The following is a 24613-nucleotide window of genomic DNA, read 5'->3' on the forward strand; positions in this document are numbered from 1 at the left end:
CACTTACAGGCCAGGAAGAGAGCTCTTATCAGAAACCGAATTGGCCAGCACTTTGATCATAGAGTCTGTGAACTGTGAGAAAATCAGTGTCTGTGGCTTAAGCCACCCACTGTGGTATTTTGTTAGGGCAGCCTGAGCTGAATAAGATAAGGCCCGGCTGAATACCATCTCTTTTCCAAAGCCCACAGCTCTGCCCCCGCCCTTCCTGGACACTGGTCCCAGGCTTTTTTGGGTTGTGGTTGCTGTCATTATTGAATCCCATCACTAGCGTATAAGCAGTGTGAGGGCAGGGACCTTGTTTTGCTTGTACTTGTCAGAGTGCCAAATATTATATGTTTATTCAACTAGTAATTGAATGAATTAAACACACACACACACACACACACACCTCCATTACAGTTGGCTGTTATGCTGCGTAGAGCCCTTTTATGGCAGCTTTTCTGTTATTTCTGCTCTTGAGGATCACTTAACCTGATTTCTCCAGGATACTAACATGTGGGTGGGTAGGGGACAGTCTGTGTTATTTTTCCACCCTCATTATGCCATGGTTTGCTTGAATGGGCAGCTTTTTCCAGCCCGCTTGGTGAGAGGAAAGGAATGGCACCAAGGAGAACCGAGGCCAGGGCCAGAACCAGACTGTGATGATGGGGGGGGGGGGGCAGGAGGAGGGGAGAATTTGGGGAAGGAGAGAGTGCATATGTCCCTAAGCCTTCTTTGCATTGTCTTCCTTGAGGAATGGTGGCCACGTCCTCTGTCTTTGGATCCCAGCTCATAAAAGTTAGATGATGGAGAGAAGTGGCTCCCTAAATGGGGGGCGGGGAGGGGAACTCAATTATATCCCCCAAGAACCACTGGGAGCAGCCCAGTGAGCCAGAGTGCCAAGAGGCACATCAAATTAGGTACCAGGACCCCTCACCAGGGACAGAGGCACAGAGAGGGGCCACACCAGCAGAGCAGAGAGGTTGCCCTGTCAGGCTGCTTCTCTACCTGGTGGAAGCCCCTCAGTGTGTCCGGCGCCCCCCAGCTCTCCAGCCACCACTTTCATACCTCTCGCTCCCTTTTTACTCTAATGTGCTGAAGGCATTCCCTGATTTTTCACTAGTGGCTCCCTTTGCCCTCTCTTTTCCCAGATCTTTGCATTTCAGGTCTCAGCTCAAATGTTAGTTGTGCCAAAGGCCTTCCCTGTCCTCCCAAACTTCAATAGCCCCGCACAACACCACATTGCGTCCCATCACTGTTTTCTTTTCTCCATAGCCCTTACCGCCGTCCGAAGTCATCTGTCCACACTGTGAGTCACATGAAAGGAGGGCCCCTGCCTGTCTCTTCCCTGCTGTTTCTGTAGTGGGGAGAACATTGCCTGGCACACAATAGGGGGGTAATGGATACTTGTCAAATGATTGAAAGAATGCCAAGTTGTTTGTCAGGAAGAGGAAAGATTCTAGTGCCTTGGAACTGTGTGGTCTGTCACCGGCCGTGTGTACTGTTGGTGGGATGAGCACTCAGAGGGTCTGTCCCTGGACTGGGAGAGGGGCTCCCACTGGGCAGTGCCCGCTACCAGCTTCCTGGGGAAGTGTTTTTCCTCCTGAGCAGCCTACTTCTAGCAACATCGAGTTTCATGTTTATTACAGCATCTCAGGTCTCTCATTAGATGCTGAAGGAAAATTTGGTGCAGTTCCAGATTCTCCTTTTAAAAAGGAAAAGGGCTCTATCTTTGAACAGAAAAGCGGAGCTCTGCCTGCACTGGAAGGTAATTTTATTTTTTTAGAAAGGTTTTTGGCAGCAGGAAGACCCTGAACTTTGGAGGCGTTGTTTAATATTAAAGTTACCAAGCATTATGACTCTACTTCAGATCTGAGTAGAGTTGAAAGGGTTTTAAGAAGGAAACAATACTCGTCCTGGCTTCCACAGAAAAGGAGCTTTCTTTTTTCTTCTGGTATGTGTTTGTTACTTCTGTGACCACATAATCATGATTTTATAATTGAAATCAGTTGGGAATAGTTTTAAGACTATTCCACTCGTCCATCACTGGCTGTCACTACTTTCTGTACCTGGATGTTCATCACTCATGATTCTAATGTCAGACTTAACTGTTATATGAGATACACAGCAGCTTCATCTGCTAGTATTGGACTGAAATATTCATAAAGCCAATTTGCCCTGACTTAGTAACCCAGGAGCCAGACCATAAACTCTGACCTGTGGGTAGAGGAGAGAAGGGGCAGGTCATGACCTCCAGGCTTAATCCGAGCAGCCCAGGTTTAGAGAGCAATCAAGACGCCAATGATCTGGACACCATCCTGCCCAAGGTTGAAGTGTCATTTGCTTACACAGGAATGCTAAAGGTTTCCCTTCATACAGGCACACAGGAAATTAAACCACAAGAAAGGCCACGTCAAAAATCTTAATCCACCCTAAACAATGAAATGTAAAGTGTGGGTTTATGGTTTGGAAAATAGATAAAAATAGCACTGAATGACTCAACTAATCGGCCTCCCCGAGCTTCCTGAGCCACTGACGTGCGTGGATTCTGGCAACAGACCCTGGGGCCTAGCTGGTCAGAAGCTGCCCTCCTTTGGGAAGGGGGGACCGCCGGGAAACGTCAGTCCCCAGTTTTGCTGTCTCCTTCCCAGGTTCTCCATTCTCTTATACTCAACTCCAGTCCAGGCTCACCAGTGCCCTGTAGTGGATGTGACTTAGAGTGAGGCCCCAGCTGCTTTTTGTGTTGGGTTTAGATGGTCTCTGTTTGGGGGCAGTGGTGGCTTTATTGGCTTTAACTGGCGTGTCCATGTGAGGTTTGCAGTCTCTTACCTGGGAGGAGGGGTGCTCTGTCGCAGGCTGCCTCCCTCGCCAGAGTGTTGATTGAACATATGTCTCTTGAAGATGCTCTTTTTTTTTTTTTTTAAATTCCTCTAGGCCTGGAGCTCTGAGAATGCAAATTGGCCTCTGAGAGAAAGACTCATCCCAGTAGACTTGAGGGTTCTTGTAGCTGCTCGATACACAAAGGCTGTCATTGCCTTTCGTTTCCCCAATGTACTTGGCAAGAAGAGATGGGGAAAAGGTAGCACAGATACAATGAGATAAATGACAGGAAAGAGAAACCAGAGGAGACTAACTCCTAGCTTACTGTTTGCTTTTCTTTAAAAAATGCACCTGGAAGCCCAGAAAACCACCTGGTAGTGAAGTAGGAGGAAAGTAGAAGTTTCTAGATGGACTTGCCTTAGGAAAAAGATGATAATGGGTAAGTCTGGCCACTCTGTGAAGGAATTCTAAAGAAACTTGAGGTCATAACAAATTGCTTTACATCTGATATATAGTCCTAGCTGATTTGGCTCAGTGGATAGAGTATCAGCCTGATCACCGGTTCATTTCCAGTCAAGGGCATGTACCTCGGTTGCAGTCTCAGCCCTGGTTGCCCCGGTTGGGGCATGAACAGGGACAACCAATGGATGTGTCTCTCTCACATGGATGTTTCTCTCTCTCTGTCTCTCCCTCTGCCTCCACTTTCTCTAAAAATCAATGGAAAAAATATCCCCAGGTGAGGATTAACAACATCAACAACAAAAATCTGATATACATTGCCAGGAAATGGATATTTTCTGTGAGGTAGTTATTAGTCCCTTTAAAAATGTTTTTAATGTAAAAGCAATACATATCCATTTTGAAAGATAAAAAAATTTAAAAATGCACACTTCTAGTCTCATTTGTTATATATATATATGTATATATATATATATACTATATACACACACATAAATACATAATACATTAACATGTATTTGAGATACTAATATTCGTTTATTATATGTTGTTAAATGTTTCTGTGATTACAAAAGAATACGTATATATTATAGAAAATTTAGAATAGTACAAGAAAGAAATTTAAAATAATGCGTAATGCACTATAGGGTGGAGCTGGTGGTCAGAGATGCGTCTGAATGAGCCATGCGTCCCAGTGTGCGCACCTTTGTGTGGCCCCTCTCCTTGAACGTGGGCTGGCTCTGAAACCTGTTTTCGACCAGTAGGACGGAGTGGAAGTGATGCAGCATGACTTCCGAGGCTCAGTCACCAGGAGCCTGTGGTTCCAGCCTGGGCCTCCTAGAACACTTGTTCTTGGCTCGTGCCCCTGTGGAATCCAGCTGCCAGGCGAGGGGAAGCCAGAACCCCGGGGAGAGCCCACATGAGCGTGCTCTGGGTGACAGCCCCGCTGAGCTCTGCCTACAGCCAGTGCCACCTGCTAGCAGGATATGCAATGTGAGCCTCTAGGTGACTGCGGCCTCAGCTGCCATGCTCTGGTGTCCACATGTGAGACCCCTGTGAGGACCGCCCAGCTACGCCTAGTTGACCCACAGAACCATGAGGGATCATCATAAACTATTTTAAGCTAAGTTTTGGGGGGCAGAGGATTGTTACACAGCAACAGATAACTGGCAAGGGTGTGGGCTAAGTTCAAAGTGAACTCATTTTAAGGGAGCATGTTGAGGCAAGAGAACTTGATGGGCATTCCTGCCTAATAACCTTAGGCAAGTTATTAACTGCTGTGAACCCTCTAGCCTGGTGCTGCTGAAGATGTGTTAAGAGGGCTATTGCTCGGATGATGGGCCAAAAGCCGCAACGATGGCAATTCTGACACTCCTTCCTGTCCATTTCCCCTGCAGCAGGCAGCACCGAGCCTTCCAGTCGGGGAATTTGCTTGGTGCGCCCACCGTAAAGGGGCTGACAGAAAGTTGTCCTTCACAGTAGAATGCCAACGAAGGAATGTAGAAGAAATGGAGGCATTAGAAAGTCACCATTTGGTGACAACCATTATAGTAACAATTTATTCAGATAAGAAGAATCAGTGAATGCTGAACCAGCAGGTAAAAATTTGTTCAGGAAAATTTGTTCAGTTGCAAAATGTTCCCCACATAATGCTATTGTTATAAAGAAAAAAAGTAGTAACTTTACAGTGAGCAAAATTAACATCATCAATAACGGGACAAATGGACATGCTGTGCCTCCTGGTATGGCAGAATGAGAAGAACACAGCATCAATTCTGTGAGGACCGACTGTTCTTGAGCACGGTGCATACCTTGCACCTAAGCATGAGGAAACGTTAGGCCAACCCAGATTGAGGGAGATTTTACTAAATAATTGGCCTGTATTCCTCAAATTATCTTAGGTCACAGAAGACACAGACTGAGGAGCTATTTCAGATAGAAGAGACATGACGTGGCATCCTGGCCCAGAAATTTTGATTTCATTTTTGGAAAAGTGACAAATTTTGAATGGGCCTGTAGATTAAATGGTAATAATGTATTAATGTTAACTCTCTGGTTTTGATGGTTGTACTGTTATTATAAGAGTGCCCTTGTTTCTTAGGAGGTACACATTGAAATATTTAGAGGTTAAGTCATTTTTTTTTTAGCTTTCATCTGCAATTATGTCAATTTGGCATCATATGTCATGCCTCTAATTAAAAAATTAAAACAAATAACTTAAATTTTATTTAATTAAAAAAGAAACAAAATTAATGACATGAAATAAAAATTTAATTAAAACAGTGGAGTGAATTGATTAGTGCTTAACAAGTACAATTCGGTAAACGGAATCTTTTTGATTGTAGGGTCTGTGATGGGCACACGTTTTAAAGAGGGTTTCTTGGGGACGTCTGCTCCATAGGAAGGCAAGTGTGTTTTAAATGAAAATTGGAGTCTGGACTCCCAGCTCATGGGCCAGACTTTTCACTTCTCTGTACCCTTGGGTAATTCTTATTAGAGTCAAGTAGGTAGGACTCTAGTAAGAGTCCTTATTAGGAAGGGCTTCTTTTTTTTAAATCCTTATCTGAGGACATGATTATTGATTTTTAGAGTGGGAGAGAGAGAGAAACATTGATGTGAGAGAAACATTCATCAGTTGCCTTCCTGTATTGTACCCCATCCAGGAATCGAACTCTCAACTGGGTATAAGCCCTTGACCAGGAATTGTACCCACAGCCTTTCGGTGTACAGACGACACCCCAACCAACTGAGCCACACTGGCCAGGGCAGGAGGGGCTCCTCTTAACCTTGGTAAACCGGGATGAAAGCAATGAAACATAGACTGCATTTTTGATAGGAGAAAACTATAAAATGGGAACAGTAAAGCCCTACTTGTAAAGTTTAAATCAGATAAAATACATAAAAATACCTAGGCCAGTACCTGGCATATAGGAACCTTATCATTTTGTAGATAGACAGCTCACTTTTTTTTTTTTAAACAATGTAGCATAAAAATCAATAAAAGTACATGGCCTTTTGGCAAGAGGCTTGGCTCAGAGACAGGAAACCTGTGGGGCCATTTGACTGTTGGCAAGCCCCTTTGCAGACTGTCACAGGGGAGCAGATGTTGCTCCTGAAAAGATGAAAACCATATACCTTTTTTTCTCCTGGTACAGAAGGGAAGAGGATAGGTAGTTCTTTACATATAAATCTCAGAAAGGCATTTCTGGGTTCCTAAAGTGGAGAAACTGGTCGTTGTTTTTCCCCTTTAACATTGCCTTGATGTGGATTTCTTGGCCCAAGGGGTGATGTGAGGCTGCTCTTCCTCAACTCCTTCATGGTCCCAGGAGGAAGTCGGGGCTGCGCCTGATCCCACTTAGCCTTCTTGGGGAAGCATCTCTTAGTTGCAGGGCCTTCTACTCTAAGCTGGAGAGGAGGCTGAAGGAGCCCTGCAGCCTGAGTGCAGAGAGCGGGCAGAGGAGATGAGAAACAGGAGTCCCCGCAGTTACAATAAAGAACCTCAGAATGCAGGACGTGCAGAGTTGCGCTATGAGCATTCAGGCAGACCTGTGGTAGCCAAATCACTATTTCCAAAAAGTGCCTGCCATTGCCAGGGGTCTATGAAAAAAGCCTGCGGTGAGAGCCGAGACCAGGCCTCAGTCTCTGTTGGTGAACAAAGTCAGAATGAGGTCCTGCCCCAAACAGGAAGGAGAGCTTAGACTTTTGGGGACAAGAAATACAGTTTATAGCGGACACCAGGGAGCTATAAACTGTGGACAGGCCAGCAGGGACCACAGACATCTATACCATAGAAATGAGAGAAAGAGGGATTCTGCTCTCCAAGTCTAAAATTCAATTTCCCCTGCACATTGGGCTTCATAAAGAAGTCCATGAACTATAATTTCACATTGGCAATAGAAGCAAGAGGAAAATTGAGGCCAGGTGTTGCATCTGTCATTATATGTGTCCCTGAAGTTTTTCAGCCTGGTTGGAAATAAATTCTGCCCTGTCCTAAATTATATGATTAATACCCAGTCACAGAAGGTGCTAAGGGTGAGGGAGGAGACTCGTGTTATACTGTTGCTGAAGCAAAACTGCGTCTTTTCATAATAATTTGTTTTGTTTTGTCCACAAAACAGGAGCTCATAGGTATTAAAAAAAAAATGTTGTGGCTGAGCCATAGCTAACATTGTTTTCCAGGCTTAATTTTGAGAGGGGGCAAGCAGGGCTAGAAGAAAGAATTTGTTGTATAGCTAATACATAAACTGACTGCGGTCATTAATTTCCACCTCTTGGCCCAAAAACCTTTTACCAGAGCTGCTAACAGGTTGTATAAATCACTGTTATGAACTCCATTTCCTCCCTTCACCTCCTCCCTCAGAGCTGGGGGCAGGCTGCTAATGTGGAAAACATAGATTAGCACAGGGGACAGTCTGGGACTTCCTGCCTGAGCAGCGCCCACAGAACCGAGCGTGGTCTGTATCCTGGCTGTCCAGGGGCCCGGAAGCCAGGGCAGCATGGGAGGGAGGGAGGGAGGGAGGGCAAGCACTTCAGAGCCCAACACATCTGAGTGTGAATTGCATCCCTGCCCGTTACCAGCCATGTGAGCTTGATTACCACACTTAAATTCTTCATGTCCTCTTTGGTCAGGCAAAAATAATACCCATCTTAGGACATTTGGATGATTAAATGAATATACTTATTCACATTGGCTATTATTAAAAACTTCCTTTCATCTTACGTTTGTGGCATCAAATTCCTTTCCCCTGAAGTTTCTCCAGTGGGCTCTGCTCAGTGAAAGGGAACGCCAATAGTCTTCAAGCTTCGTGGGAGGGAGGTCTTGAGGGAGGGGGTGGGGGCCATGGGGAATTCCCATTACTGCACCAAACACCCTGGAGCTGTCTGATGTTTTCACCCTCGAGGCGGCAGCATTTCTTGTTTTAAAGATAGCAGATCAGACTATCGAGCCAGGCAAATCTGTGCTTACTCTCAACTCTGCTGCTTCCGTGCGAGGCCGTTGTAGAGAAGCTGCCAAAACTCAGGTTTGAAAACAGGAGGGACTAAACCCCATCTGGCAGAGTGTAGTGGAGGGTCAGGAGCTGAGTCAGCACAGGCACCTCCCCCGCCCCACCCGGTATGGGCCTGGCCCACAGGCACCCTCCCTGCAGTAATAGATGGATGGACCAGGCTGGAGGAGCTCCAGGAATCTGTGCCCAAGGCCTTGGCCCCTTGGCGTGATCCACTCTGTTCCTTCATAGCAGCTATTTCCATCGTTAGCCAGCTGTCCTGCAGCTGGGCCTGACACAGCAAGGGGAACGGAGGGGGGGTTTTGAGGGACAGGGAAAGGCCCAGCTGGGAAGTGACCCCAGTTCCCTGTTGATGTAGAGCCATCACAGCCAGTGTCACCTGCAGACCCCCCAGGGACACAGCTTGGGTCTGTGCCTTGCAGTGGCAGGCTCTCCATCGCGGCCTGAGACCCTCCAGTGGGAGAAGCTGGTCGGTGGTGGCTGGTGTGGGACATCAGGACTGTGCCTGCCCTGTGGCCTCAAAACAGCTCCTTGGGGGTCATGAGCCTCTTACTGTTAGAGCAGTGGTTCTCAACCTGTGGGTTGCGACCCCTTTGGCGGTCGAACGACCCTTTCACAGGGGTCGCCTAAGACCATCCTGCATATCAGATATTTACATTACGATTCATAACAGTAGCAACATTACAGTTATGAAGTAGCAACGAAAATAATTTTATGGTTGGGTCACAACATGAGGAACTGTATTTAAAGGGCCAGAAGGTTGAGAACCACTGTGTTAGAGGAAGTCTCCACCCCTTCTCATTTGCCCTCTCTGGCTGCTGCAGGCCAGAGGTGCTGCTGACCAGCAATTAACGAGCTCCAAAGTAGGATGAAGCAGGTGGCAAATTGCTGCAGTATTTCCAAGCGGACAATGAGCTGTGGAGCTCCCCTCCCACCAGCTGCTTCCGGGTCCTGAGCCTCATGACGCCCACTGAGCTCCGGGTTGTCATGATTTCCCCTTCTCCCCGAGCCCTCTCCTGGTTAGTGGAAAGCTTGCGCTGATGTTCTGAGATGAAAACCCTCTGATGTTTATAAATATTTATCTCCAGGAAACTTGGAAGCTCTTTCAAAACAGAAAGGGAGAGAAGCGTGATTGATCTGCCCTTCAGAGAAAGCCTGTGTGTTGCCCAGGATGGTGGGCCTGGTGCTCAACGAAGCATGTCTTTCCGTAATTTCCCGACCTGTTTTGTTGCATGCTGTTTTGTGTTTGTTAACAGTTGTCTACCAGGAATTGTTTCTGGGGATAGGAGAAGGGAGGGCAGAGGAAAGGAAGCTTTCCCCCCTTTTGTTTGTTTTCGGGTATCATTAATTACTCACTCAGGGTTGTAATTCCATCCTTGGTCAGATGACATGCCTTGTGGCTGGCTTAATTGGAGGCTGATGATGAGCTGTCCCAAGCCTGTTTCCACCGGGGAATGTTGAGCTGGGAGCTTCCCAGCTGGTTCTCGGGGCATGAATGTTGCCTTGTGTAGTCACTTGTGCAGAGAAATTGAGCCCAAGGCCCAGTTCAGGGCCTCAGATACCGGCAGCAGGCATGGGCTTCCTGAACTCTGAGAACAATCCCCTGGCGCTCAGGAGCCTCCTCAGTGCTATCCAGGGCCAGAGTGGCGAGATGGATCTCTAAGGTCTAAGGTCTTGAAAGCTGCATCTTCAGCCAGCACTTTCAATCTTGTCTTTTCTAACTTGTTAGAACCAAGTGGTGCTATTTCATTAGTCTGAAACTGGAGCAAGAGAGGATGAGGTGAGCAGACATGTTTCCTTGTAAAGATGGTACCACACTCTTGACTTGCTCCCCTAGAGTTGAAGTTCAAGCGGAACTATGGCTCAAACCAGATCTAGCCCACCTAGATCCTTAGCATCTTTTCCCACTTTGAGTTTTCCACTTTTAATGGCTCCTATCTTGTGGTCAACATTCATCAGCGCTGTGGTTGGGGGTTTCAGCGAGGACCCCTGAACCACTTTCTGGACCCTGGAGGCAGCAATTTTTCCATTTCCTGAAATAGCTCAACTTAACCTGCCTGATCTGTTGCAAACACTCCTTCTCCATGGAAACCAGTGTTTAAAACGCCAACTAGCCCTGGCTGGATAGCTCAGTTGGTTGGAGTGTCATCCTGATACACCAAGGTTTCGGGTACGATCTCTAGTCAGAGCACATACAGGAATCAACCAATGAATGCATAAATAGGTGGAGCAACAAATCTATCCCCTCTCTCTCTCAAATCAATCAATAATTTTTTTTTTTTTTAAAAGCTCCAACTACTGACCTATGAGGTGGGAATGATGGAAGCTCTTGTAGGTTCCATCATCTACCAAGAGGCCTGGTCAGCCAGCATCAGGCAGTTGAGCTCATCCAAGGAGGTTGCCCAGCACAAGTGTTTCCCTCAAACACCAGGTACCCACACAGCACTGTGTATCAGGCATCCTTCTACCTGAGAAAATGCCACAGGTGCACACGAATACTTCAGTTTTTGTGATTTAAACACATGCATGAGAGGATTTGTGAGGGGCTGGTTGGAAGGACCCTCACCCAACTAATTGGATGTAGCAGCAAACACATTCCCAGGAATGGACAGGTCTAACTAGAACAGAGGCTGGTGGGGCAGTGGGGTGGACAGTTTCACTCCTGGTTGCTGTGACTCTCACACCAGGCCCTGAGCTTTTGTCTCCAGGAGTGGCTCCTGGAATGTTAAGTCAGTTTCCTGCCTCCCTTTGAATTTAGCACAGAGTAAGGTGAGTTCCTAGAGGAATGTAAACATTTGTTTGTTTGGTTTGGTTTCTAATATTCCATCCTGATGTTAATATGAGAATATGGAGAGCAGTTTTCTCATTTTCTAAAACTGGCTATAAAGTGGATCATGGTGGTGTCTTCTTTTCTTTGGCTGCTACTTATTAATCTTCAGGTTTACATTTCCATGGGATGGTATGCAAGTCCTTCATGAGCTAGTGTTGGGTACCTAGCAAGTCTTGTGTGTGACCATTCTGGCCATTACATAATGTTTTTTGCCCTCTATGAGTTTAGGGTCCATATTGGGAGTGGATGGTGGGAGGGGGAGCTAATTAGCATAAGAACATTCACTGGGGAGTCAGAATACCTGAATTCTGGGACCAATTTTGCTACTTAGCTTGACTGACCCCTGACAAATCCCTCTTCTTCTTTGGCCCTCAGTTGCTTCATCTGTGCAATGGGTATATTGGCCTCTTATTATAAGGCTGTCTTTCAGATCTGTTATCCTATTTCAGATTTACATTTCCATGGGATGGTATGCAGGTCCTTCATGAGCTAGTGTTGGGTGCCTAGCACGTCTTGTGTGTGACCATTCGGGCCATTATACAATGTTTTTTGCCCTCTAGGAGTTTAGGGTCCATATTGGGAGTGGATGATGGGAGGGGGAGCTAATTAGCATAAAAGCATTCACTAGGGAGTCAGAATACCTGAATTCTGGGATCAATTTTCCTACTTAGCTTGACTGTCTGACCCCTGACAAATCCCTCTTCTTCTTTGGTCCTCAATTTCCTCATCTGTGCAGTGGGTATATTGGTCTCTTATTATAAGGCTGTCTTTCAGATCTGTTATCCTAGATCAGTGGTCGGCAAACCACGGCTCACAAGCCACATTCGAGCCCCTTGAGTGTGGCTCTTCCACAAAATACCACGTGCGGGCGTGCACGTACAGTGCGATTGAAACTTTGTGGCCCATGTGCAGAAGTCGGTATTTGGCCTGGGCAAGTCTATTTTGAAGAAGTGGCGTTAGAACAAGTGGGGGGTGTCGGTCGGTCGGGCGACAGGAGACGTGGTGCAGGCGGGCCACGGGATACGCAGCGCAGGGGGAGGCACGCTCGATTCATGCACGAGTTGAGTGAGCAGTCAGTCAGCAGTCTCATTGTGCAGTGGTTAGTGCTAGTCGCGTCTGCAAATCGTGCGCGGGTGACAAAAGTATCTACTTGAAGCATAAAGTTACCTGTATTTTTCCAACCAGCTGCAAATCCTACAGGTATTTTTGTTATCAGTTTAAGAATTGTAATTATTTTGTGTTGGTGGCTTTATTATTATAAAATGAGGACTTTTTTAGCAAAGGCCAGCTTAGGAGTACCCTAATTAAGTTAATAACAATGTACCTACCTATATAGTTTAAGTTTAAAAAATTTGGCTCTCAAAAGAAATTTCAATCATTGTACTGTTGATATTTGGCTCTGTCGACTAATGAGTTTGCCGACCACTGCTCTAGGTGCATGGGATGATGCTCAACCACTGAGCCACACTGGCCAGGCAGTAAAAAACATATTTTTTTTAAAAAAAAGAAAGAAAAACACTTGAAATGTATAGAGAGGAAATTGAAGAACAAATTGAAAGGGCAAATAGCAATATTAAAATATTTCCTCTAATTAATTCCCTTTTAATGTACACGAATTTCGTGCATCAGCCCACTAGTATCTATATAAATGCCCTGGGGGCAAAAGTTGTGTCTTATCAACTTTTTATCACAGTATCTTAGATGTAGAAACTGCTCAGTTAATATGCATTAGACAGGCAGAGCAGGGTAACGATTATTTAAGAACCAGCTCTGGGCAGTTGACCTCCAGTGGTCGGCAAACCACGGCTCACAAGCCACATTCGAGCCCCTTGAGTGTGGCTCTTCCACAAAATACCACGTGCGGGCGTGCACGTACAGTGCGATTGAAACTTTGTGGCCCATGTGCAGAAGTCGGTATTTGGCCTGGGCAAGTCTATTTTGAAGAAGTGGCGTTAGAACAAGTGGGGGGTGTCGGTCGGTCGGGCGACAGGAGACGTGGTGCAGGCGGGCCACGGGATACGCAGCGCAGGGGGAGGCACGCTCGATTCATGCACGAGTTGAGTGAGCAGTCAGTCAGCAGTCTCATTGTGCAGTGGTTAGTGCTAGTCGCGTCTGCAAATCGTGCGCGGGTGACAAAAGTATCTACTTGAAGCATAAAGTTACCTGTATTTTTCCAACCAGCTGCAAATCCTACAGGTATTTTTGTTATCAGTTTAAGAATTGTAATTATTTTGTGTTGGTGGCTTTATTATTATAAAATGAGGACTTTTTTAGCAAAGGCCAGCTTAGGAGTACCCTAATTAAGTTAATAACAATGTACCTACCTATATAGTTTAAGTTTAAAAAATTTGGCTCTCAAAAGAAATTTCAATCGTTGTACTGTTGACATTTGGCTCTGTTGACCAGATCTGTTATCCTAGATTATTCTATCTTTTTGTTATCTTCTTGCAGGATTCTGACATAGTGAACATTCCACCAGCCTTAGATGCTTGACTATTCCTTTGAATCCTTCTTTTTCTCAAATATTCTTTATAGATTTCATCTCCTCTTTGCTAGGGGACAATTATCTCACTTATTTATTCCTTAAATTTCAGTGGTTCTGCTGCCATTACAGCTGTCCTCTGCCCAGCATCCTCTCTGGGCTACCGAGGTGGCTCTTTCCATATATCAGTCTTGTTTCATTCTCACAACAGCCTTTCAGCATTATGTATAAAACCCCCAGGTGTAGTTTCCCCGGAGAGATGATTACGTGAAGGGCCAGAGGCCAGAGGAACAGGGCCCTTTAAAAGAATCTGATGAATTTCAGCATTCCTGGTAAGCATCTTCCTCTTTTCAGCAGTGACATTCACAACTTGGCATCTTATTTCATAATTACATAAAAGGATAACAGTCTGGACAGATGCCCGCCCGACCGTGCAGGCTGCGCTTGGGGCCGTCCGCCTCCCTGAATAGAGGGCGTGTCCTCCTGCCTCAGCCTGGAAGGTGACAGCTGGGTCAGGCTTCTCACATCGGTGTGCAGGGGCCACTTAGTGCTGGAGCTGCTGCTGCATTCCCTCCTGATCAGTTGACCTCGTTTGGTGAAGTCCCTCTTGAAAAAGGTGTGAGCAGCCTTCAGCAGACCCTTCCTGAAAGAGGAGCTATAAAAGTATAAAAGCATCTCAAATGACCATGTCCTAGGACTGCACGACCTTTCCAGGCTCACTGCCCGCCAGTCCCTAACGAGCAGGGAAAGTGCCCCGATTTATGGAGGGGCTTGTTAGGACACGGCCAGGGCTCTGCCCGAATGAAGGTGCTGTGTCTCTTCGGGAGACACCTGAGGACCCTGAGCTCTGCCTTCCAGCACATTCCCTTCCTCAAGGAGCATCCTCTCTGGCGAGGGCGGTGAGACAGGTACACAGGTGACAGTGACCGGAGGCAGGCAGCTACTTCTGACCAGGGCCTGTCCAAGCCAGCCAGGGAAGGAGGCATTCGGGCTGCTCCTTGCAGAATAGGTAGGGTGGGCTGACCTTGAAAGACCGGAGCATACACATAGCACGTGTAGGCTTTCACTGAAGAATGACTGACTGACTGACTGAATGGCCATTGGGAGTTTAATTACAGGGAAATTACCGTTTTCATGTGGAGGACTTCCCTTAAACGCCATGTTTGGCCAGCTTGCTGTTCTGCTTCTTGTCTGTCAAGGTCTTTGACACCTCTGCCTGCTCCTGGGCCTCTGTGTGCATAGCCTTGGAGCCAAATCTGCCTCGTGGGGCTCCCTTCTGGTCAGAAGGGGACTCAGAGTCTGTGGAAGGAGCATGCTAGGCTTTGAAGTCAAGCAGACCCAGGTTCAGATCCCAGCTCCAACATTTAATTTGTTGTGAACCTTGGGCTATTGTTTTTAACTGTTCTAACCCTCTCTTTCTTCATCTAAACATGTTGGGGGGTTATGAGAAATGAACTATTGCCTGTGCAAGGCCGGACACTTAAAAGCCCTCAAAGGAAGGGTGCTTCTCTCTGGCCATCCCTGACGGTACTGAAGTGCTCCCTGTACCAAGAGGATGAGGTTTACCCTTCTCTCATAACCGTGACAGGGCCACAGAATTACCTCCAAACAACCTGAGGCCTCCCCTTCTCCAGGTCACTGCCCTTTGCCCACTCCCGGCCCCCATTCACCAACAGAACCTGCAATGATGTGGTTTCTCTGCTTGGGACGAAGTGCCACCCTGTCCCAGTCTCAGACAGGCTCAGCTGCGTGTGGGAGCTTCTGACACAGGAGGTGGACCGAAAGAAAGAAGAGAAATGGCTGGAGGGCATGTGTGCTGTGGGGCCTCCCATTGTGGCTTCTTTTTCTCTTTTAAATATATTTTTATTGATGTCAGAGAGGATGGGAGAAGGAGAAAGAAATAGAAACATCAATGATGAGAGAGAATCATTCATCAGCTGCCTCCTACACGCCCCCCACTGGGGATGGAGATGACAACCTGGGCATGTGCCCGGACTGGAAACCGAACAGTGACCTCCTGGTGCACAGGGCCATGCTCAACCCCTGAGCCACGCTGGCTGGGCCCATTATGGCTTCTTGATGGTTACAATTCTCATTGGTTACAAGTCTCTCTTGGGCTGCTGTTCTTCCCCAAGGTTACCACCAGGCTCCTCTCCTCTGTTCCCAGGGCTGTGTCTGCGAGCAGCAGGCTCCTGGAGACGCTGCCTGTGGCCCATTCATTGCTCGTCTTCACTGCTGGCTCAGGGCAGCTTTCTGGGAGACGGCAAGGTCACCACAAGCAGCTCTGGAGTCATCACCTTTCCTGGTTTCTAGGTTGTTATTGTTTCTAGTGCAGGAAGGAAAACAGTGTTTCACTCATGTGTCTATATGGGGCGGGCAGTGTGAAGCCAGGCAGGCAGCAGGGCCCACATTGGCCCTGGGGGCCCATTTTTCTATACGCCGCCCACAGGGCCAGAGCGGCTATCTTTGGTGCCCTCTCACTGTCCTCTGGCCCGGGCAGCTGGATTCTTACCTACTGTAACTTTTAAAATATATTGATTTCAGAGAGGAAGGGAGAGGGAGAGAGAGAGAGAAACATCAGTGATGAGAGAGAATCATTGATCGGCCGCCTCCTGCACACACCCCTCCCCCACTAGGTATTGAGCCCACAGCCTGGGCATGTGCCCTGATTGAGAATTGAACCGTAACCTACTGGTTCCTAGGTTGATGCTCAACCACTGAGCCATACCAGTTGGGCATCTCCTATAACTTTTTTCTTTTTCAGGAAACTCATGTAGAATGTCAACTCATGTTTTGTTTCTGCATCACAAAGGAAAATAGAGTGAGGAACAAATGAATCAGTTTTTCTTAAATAGTAAGCTGTGATTTCTTCATAAACTAATTTAGAGAATGGCACTTAAATTCCACAAACATTCCTCAGTGTTTACAGGATTCCAAGCCTTGTACTGAGTGAATGGAGGCTGAGACACCAAAGATGGGGTGCCTGTCTTCAGAGGGCGTCAGGGGGCAGCCTATCCTCAGGCAGCTGGGGCCTCTGCCATGGGCAGATGCCAAAAGGCTGGTGAAGAGCCAGGCGGGAGCCCTGATGCCCCGGATGGTGGTGGTGCTGCATCCCCTCTCCATGCTGCCCGCATGTCGAGGGCCAGCCCCTGCACTCTCTTTTGTTAAGTTTTCCTAGACGGCCTCAGGCCTCCCTCTGCAAGTCTCCCACTCTCCAAGCCCTGGGCCCCTGTAGCCTCCACAGCCTGTGTAGGTGACGTTTCCCACTGTTGTCTCATCTTCTTGGCACCTCAGCCTCACCAGGCACATTGTATTGTTCCCACTTCAACAAATGAAACAACTAAGATTTAGAGAAGTAAAATAGTTTCCCCAGGGTTACAAAATTCGGCAGTAGCAGCAGAGCGGCACCTTATGCGCATGTGGTCTGATTCCCATTAGTTAGGCCTTCTCCTTAGTACCAAGTACTACTATCGCTCTTCATCATTTAACCCCAAGAATCCCCTCTTCAGAGCTCCCTCAGTCCCTCTTCCATTTCATGTCAGCATCAGTCCCTCCCTCCCTCCCTGATTTTAGTCACCTGCATGTCTCTTCTTGAGGGCTGGGTCCTTGAGGGCTTGACATATGTTTAGGTGTCCAGTCCTGATACCCACAGCATAGGTGGGGGGCTCAGACAGACTTGGTCAGGTGAAGGATGCGAGAATGAACTTGGTCAACACCCCCCTCCTCCCTACTCGCTCCTGAGTTATCTGGAGGCAGCGGAAGCCAACAGCTCTTCCGTGCCAGGTCATTGTGAGACTTGCTTTGTCTGACTTGATACGTGTTTAGGTTTCCAGAATGTACTTATGAGAGCTTAAGACAATAGCAGTTCTTACCCCTCTCTCCCGTGGGTCATATACCACCTGTGCCCCAAAGAGCAACACCTGTATGCTTTCAGTTTTAAGTAGGGTGTCCATAAACTGTCAGATGTGTTTGAGAATGAAACGGTGCGCTGTTGACAATTACACCGGGACAGTAGGCCTTAACTGGAGCATATGGTCACCTGGATTAAAATAAAATGTGTCTACAATTGGAAGGAAAGATATGTGACATTTGTTTCTGGAGACTTCTGATCTTGCGGAGGGGGTTGCTGGCAAAGGAAGGCCCTGTGTTTCCAGCGCTAACTTTGCATCTTCAGGGACAGCAAGAATAATCCAGAACCCCATTCTCCACCTTCCACTCATTTTCTATAAATAGCCGAGCCTCCCAGGATGCGTGTCTGTGTCTTATTGTTGTCTTTTTCTTTCCTCCAGAGATCCTGCAGATAATACAGCTGGACCTAGACCTAAAGTACAAGACCAACATCCGGGAATTGTTCGAGGAGTTTGACAATTTCCTGCCAGGCGCCATCATTGGCATCGCGAGAGAGATGCAGCCGGTGTACAGGTGCGTGGAGGCTGGGGCGCCTCCAGGACCCCTCCTCACCCTTCACCCCCCTCTCCTGCCACTCGTGCCGACTGGGATTAATCAGCATGCAGTCTTTCTGCACTCAATCTCTTAGGGACACGTTTGTGGTTATTACTTACAGTTCATAGTATGGGCAGGTGTGTATGCTCCGGACTGGAGATGCCATCTCGTTCTTTTGGGGGAGTTTGGAAAGTTCAGTCGTTTTAGTTATTGTTTCTGGTTAAGCTCAGGATTTTAAAGTCTTGGGCTTTGTCTTACAGAGGAGGTGTTAGGACCGAGCTTTAATCTGCCAGTCTGGTGATGGATGTGGCTTTCTTGGCCTCTGAGTCACCAGGGGCTGCTCCTCTGTATAAGCTGGTGGGCTTCGCAGTGTCTTGTGGAGAGGCAAAGGCAGCACAGCTTTGGAACAGAGAGTGGTGTAGTTGAGGTGAAGAGTGTGTTCTCCACGATGCAGTGTTTTATTGTCAAGTGTGCGTTACAGAGCAACTCCAGCACCTGAGGACCAGGGGACATGTTCAAGAATACTCATGCAGCATTGTTTGTAGTCGCCAAAACCTGAAAACAATGTAAATGTCCATGGACAGCAGAATGGAAAATGAAGTCCATCCATGCAATCGAATACTATATAGAAACAAAGTGAGCAAACAGTAAATAGCTGTAGTGAACTGTACAGTGATAGACAAGACTCAACTGCAATCTTCAGGGATTCGCACACAAATAGTAAAAATGATAGGAAATAATGATTCCCAAAAGCCAGATGGTGGTTACCGCTGGAGGGGCTGAGGGAGTGATGGGGACATGGGTGGGGATTGCCTCGAGTGCTGCAATCCTTTAGTTCCCTGCCTGGTGGCTGTGCATGTGTGTGCATGTATGTTTTTGTGTGTAATATGTCTTTTACAGTTGGAAAAAAACACATGACAAAACCAGAAGCACCTCCAGGTTTCTGTTAACAACTAGGCCCATGGCCCTGGGTCCAGAGGGTTCCGTGTTGCCGACTGTTCCTCCTCTGGGCAGAGCCACAGCTGACCCAGAGCTGAGCTGCCTGGAGCTGGGATTTCACTGTCCCCTGGGCTGGCCTGCTCTTTGTTCTCCGAGCAGACCCTCATGCTGGCTCCCTTTGGACATTCTTGGAGCTGGGCCCAGTCCTTGGAGCCCTGCAGGCAACCGGTGACTAAGAGCAGTCATTTCTCCTAACGGGGAGGGGAAGAAGGGACAGCCTCAGCTTGGTTGTGGCCATTTGCAAGACCCAGATCACATAACAGGAAATTCCTGCCAGGCCTCTGAAGGAGCTGATAACTCCCGGGCCTTGGGCTGTTCTACTGGACAGAGTCCTCTCACAAGTTGCCCTGGAGTCACGAGTCTTATGTCTGGGGTCTTGATTTAAGGAAAGGAGGCGATGGCAGGAGCGCTGACCTGGGAGTCCCCAGTCCTCTGCGGTTGTCCCGGCTCTGCCCCCAGCTCTGGGGACTGTGATCCCAGCTCTCCCGACCCCACCATCCTCATGGCCTTTGCTCTGTCCTGAAGTTCTGCTGGTGCGCCCCTCACTGTCCATAGGGGCCAGTGCCCTGGAATGAATAAGCCAGGCTGAGTATTCAATGCAGTTGGAGCAGTGATGCCGTCAAGCCCTGCTTTGAAGTCTTCTCATGTAATGTAAATGGAAACCTGATCACACTAAACTTGAATTGGCCAGGATTTATGTTTTCTGTAGATTTAGGTTTTATAAACTGTGAAAAGTAAAGTGATTTAATTGTCTGGCCTTCTCAAAAGCAATCTCTGAACGATGTTAGATCCAAAATGAAGTTGAGTTTTTCTCACCTGCAGTCTTTAACGAGGTGAGCCCTCTGCTGCAGGACTGCTGGGGAGTCCAACAAGGCGCCGCTTGCAGGGCTCACACTCACACTCACACTCACACTCACACACTCACCACAAAAGGAAACCTCCTTGCACGCTTCCCTCTCCCCCTGCTGGAATGTTCCTAATGGCCCTTAATTAAGTCTCCAGATGACTGCCCTGCCCTAATCTGCACCACCCTGGCCCTGGTAATTGCCATTGAATGTCCTGCGGGTGGGAATGGTTGGGTGCTGGCTGGGGCAGGCAGGGGATGGAGTATGGCTCTTTGCCCTCTTCCACAAGAAAACTGGAGACTCCTCTGTGGCCCGAAAGACCACGTGTTAAGTTGTCTGCCGCTCTGGAGCCTGTGTCTGGCTGTGTGTGTTGGGGGGGGGGTGCGGGCGGGGAGGGAAGAATGGGAGAAGAAAGAGGGGGGAATAGAAAGGAGTAAGTGTTCAGTAGCCAAGCAAGGACAGACAGAGCTGGGCCCTTCTCCTGAGCAGGCGGTCTCAGCACCTGTGCCCTTGGACTTGGCCATCACAGCTTGTGGGGAACCCCTGCCCGGCCCCGTGCACCTCTGCAGGCGCTCGGGTGCTCGCCACCCCCTGAGTACTCCTGAGAAACTGGCAGCTGTCTGACAGCCATTCGCTCTCCCTAAGTCAGTGGTTCTCAACCTGTGGGTCGCGACCCCTTTGGGGCTCGAACGACCCTTTCACAGGGGTCTCCTAAATACATCCTGCATATCAGATATTTACATTACGATTCATAACAGTAGCAAAATTACAGCTATGAAGTAGCAACTAAAATAATTTTATAGTTGGGTCACAACATGAGGAACTGTATTTAAAGGGCCAGAAGGTTGAGAACCACTGCTCTAGGTCCACCTTATCATTTCTGAGCAGGACCTTTTGTTTCCATAGAGAGAGGCTGTTGAGTGTTTTTGGCTGGGAGAAGAGTCCTATGAGTTTTCTCCCACCAGGACTGATTTAGGTACAATCACATGAAATTAGCACGAGGTACCATGGGATTTCAAGATCCTCTATGGACCCAAGATTAAGGATGTGAAGGACCTTAGAGAAAAAGAGGCAAAAGGTGAACATCCTCTTATCCTGGTCTCATTTTATTGCCATTGGCAGTAAAATTTCTTAGAAAGCTAATAGATTTCTCAGGACACCACTGTGCTTTTGCAGGGACAGATGACATGAGGAGCTTTTATGAGACTGCCCCGTTTCTTAGGGGGTAGGCAGGAAGGAGATTTATAGTGAAGAAAAGCAGCTGACTCAATTCAAGCTTCTCATAAGGCAATCAAAGGGTAGCAGGAAGCTAGCTGAGGCTGAGGCATGTCCCAGGACATTTATAAAAGGCCCTTGTCTGCTGTAACTCCCACAGCTCACACCATAGAGCCTCAGCTCCATCACTTACTGCCACCATCTCCTTGCAGACCGGAACCTCAGCCCAGGCCTTGGGAGTCACCCCACATAGGGAGAGCTAATAGGATTCCATTCCCACAGCCCAAGCAGGTAAGAAGTATGGAATGAGAGAGCAGTTGACCTTGGTCACATGGTCAGAGGCTCATTGCAGTGGTTCTGGAGCCAAATTGACTGACATAGGGGATCACTATGTAAGTCATACAACTACTGTGCTGTACACCTGAAAGTAAGGGAATGTTAAATGTCAATCTGGAGCTGATTGACTGGGCCTGAATCATGCCCCCTGCTCCTTAACACTATACCTTAATTTCACCAAATAAAGATGACGGTTGCACCTAACTCAGAAGGTCAGTGTGAGGATTGACTTCATCTAATGCATTTAAAATGATGCCTGGCACATAGTAATAGGTCAATAAATACTGCCTGTAGGTCCAGTGGTCTCTCTGTTAGTAGAATGGTCTCTGTAAGTGGAACGTTGCACTTTGTAGATATGTGTTAGTCCAGGATGCCATTTTGAATTGGCTTCTTATGAATGTGTTCTCGGTGGAAATCAGGCCACAGGATCTCCAGGGAAGCAGGGAGACTGTGGTGTGGCGGCATTTATTTCTGATGCAAAATCAAAGGAGCTCCCCTCGTAGGTTTCCAATGTCCTATCTCCATCTGTTCTGCCATAGAAAAAAATCCAGTCTTGTCTTCAAGGCTGAAACATAGGGCAGTGTCCAGATATTGTTTCATATTGAAGCTTCGTCCTTTGGAGCCTGCGTGGTCTGTTGTGGGCCCCAGGTGGCCTAACCACATGGTTGCTTATGCAGAAAACATGCTAACGAATGTGGCCATTGTGTTACTAGTGGGAGAGAGAGAGAGAGAGAGTGCTTCTTTGTTCCTCTGGTTTTTTTTTTTTTATCATCTTCGACTTGGGAAGAACGAGGAATTTTTTGAAAATAACGAATCTACTTCCCAAGCTTTGGCGGGCCTCTGATGGGTCCACCCCCTAGCCAATGATTCCTTCCCCACGTTAGACAGGCCTCTGTGGTCCAGCACCTCCCCCTGTGCCATTTTGACTTCTATTGCGCATGTGCTTAATGCAGTACAGGAGGGGTGTTAATCCTTGGCCGTCAAGCAAACAGGCTCATGCTCCCAGCCCATTAGGCTCAACAATGTCTGACTTCCTTTGCTTCCTTCCTTTTGTTAATATCTGGCTAACTTCAGTAACAACTGCATTAGAAGACGAAAGAAAACTGTCGGGCCCTCTCTATGTACAGCCTGCAACAATATAAAGCAGTGAAGCAGCTGTAAGGAGGAGAAATAGCACTCGGGTTGTACTGGGAAGCCGCCGGATTATAGTCCTGCCTTTTATGAATTATCCATGGGATGCTTTACAAGTCACTTGCTCCCTAATCACGTGGTTTTTTTTTTCTAAATCTGTAAGGGGGATAAATACATTCTGTGTAATGCACAGAATCACCAGAAAACTCAAATGTAATAACACCCATGAAAGCTTCTGGGGTAAAGAGACCCTTAGTGAAGAGGGTTCCCTCCTTCCCTTCTGTAATCCTCACAATTCCTTCTTGTGTTTTCCTTTCCAGATGTTTCGTTCTTCTGGGAACCTCCTATTCTACCCCTCCTCCCCACACCCCCCGCACCGCCAACCATGTAGGGCAAGCATGTCAAACTCTCGGCCCGCATGCGGCCCACAACGAAGATTTTTGTGGCCCAGCCAATATAACGGTGTGAGCAGTTATTTACAATTATGAAAGGAAATAAGTCTGCTGTCAGATCCAGAATTACTGGCATTCACCTTGGGTCAGTTCTGAAAGTAATCACTGTGAACAAGATTTCCCCTGAAGTAGGAAAGATAGCAGCAGAGAAGAGATGCCAAGTATCAGGAAGAAAACATTAATTTTATCATTGCTCTTGTTCTTTTTTTACTATACTTTTCGGAATAAACCTACGTGTCTATGAAAATTGAAGCTTTTGTTTTTTTGCAGCCCACATAAACTTAAAACTTGTTTATTTGGCCCGTGTTAGCATTTGAATTTGACAGGCTTGGTGTAGGGTCACCAGTTAAAATATAGGACAGCCAGTTAAATTGAATTTCAGCTAAACAACAAAAGTTGTTTTGTATATGTCCCGAATATTGCATGGGGGCATCCTTATACAAAACAATTATTTGTTGCTTAAATGAAATTTACATTTAACTGGGCGTCCTGTTTTTTATTTGGCTAAATTGACAGCCCTACCCCTACCTAAGAGTTAAAATCTTCTCTCTTTAGCAGAAGCAAGTGATGTGGCTTTTCTACAAGATCCTTGAGTGAGCAGGAACAAAGGGTACCGAAGTGGGAAATGGGTGAGAGTGAGAAGTGGGAGGCTCCGATCAAAGTCTCCGAGAGGTGACATGAGGGTCACACTGTGCAGGAGCTGCAGGCCTGCCTGTGGCTTGGGGTGGCCACTGGGGCTAGGAAGCCTGGCAGTGGCTTATTTCAGGCAGTGGCTTATTTCAGGCCGCAGGGCTCCTGCTGAGCTGGGAGTGGGGGACGGGGGCACAGAGAGAGAGGATGGGAGGGGAGGAAGAGGGCGAGATAACGTCTCTGAGAGATGTGTGTGTACTCTGTTTTTTTGTTTTTTTTTTTAAATCATCTTCGACTTGGGAAGAACAAGGAATTTTTTGAAAATAACCAATCAACTTCCCAAGCTTTGGCGGGCCTCTGATGGGTCCACTCCCTAGCCAATGATTCTTTTCCCACATTAGACAGACAGGCCTCTGTGGTCCAACACCTCTCCCTGTGCCATTTTGACTTCTATTGTGCATGTGCTTAATGCAGTACAGGAGGGGTGTTAATCCTTGGCCGTCAAGCAAACAGGCTCATGCTCCCCAGCCCATTAGGCTCAACAATGTCTGACTTCCTTTGCTTCCTTCCTTTTGTTAATATCTGGCTAACTTCAGTAACAACTGCATTAGAAGACGAAAGAAAACTGTCGGGCCCTCTTTATGTACAGCCTGTAACAATTATAAAGCAGTGAAGCAGCTGTAAGGAGGAGAAATAGCACTCGGGTTGTACTGGGAAGCCGCCGGATTATAGTCCTGCCTTTTATGAATTATCCATGGGATGCTTTACAAGTCACTTGCTCCCTAATCATGTTTTTTTGTTGTTGTTTTTTTCATCTGTAAGGGGGATAAATACATTCTGTGTAATGCACAGAATCACCAGAAAACTCAAATGTAATAACACCCATGAAAGCTTCTGGGGTAAAGAGACCCTTAGTGAAGAGGGTTCCCTCCTTCCCTTCTGTAATCCTCACAATTCCTTCTTGTGTTTTCCTTTCCAGATGTTTC

At 47.3% G+C, this 24613-nt stretch overlaps 1 protein-coding gene across 1 annotated transcript in view; it reads left to right on the top strand.

Moving 5' to 3' along the window:
• XXYLT1 (xyloside xylosyltransferase 1) overlaps positions 1 to 24613 on the top strand; it is a 140100-nt gene that overhangs the window by 48826 nt on the left and 66661 nt on the right. The window contains exon 4 of the mRNA XM_005873227.2: positions 17866 to 17998. Within this exon, the coding sequence (XP_005873289.1) occupies positions 17866 to 17998 (133 nt within the window). The remainder of the gene's footprint in view (positions 1 to 17865; positions 17999 to 24613) is intronic.

Source organism: Myotis brandtii, unplaced genomic scaffold, assembly GCF_000412655.1.
Source record: "Myotis brandtii unplaced genomic scaffold, ASM41265v1 scaffold4, whole genome shotgun sequence".
NCBI classification, from domain to species: Eukaryota; Metazoa; Chordata; class Mammalia; order Chiroptera; family Vespertilionidae; genus Myotis; species Myotis brandtii.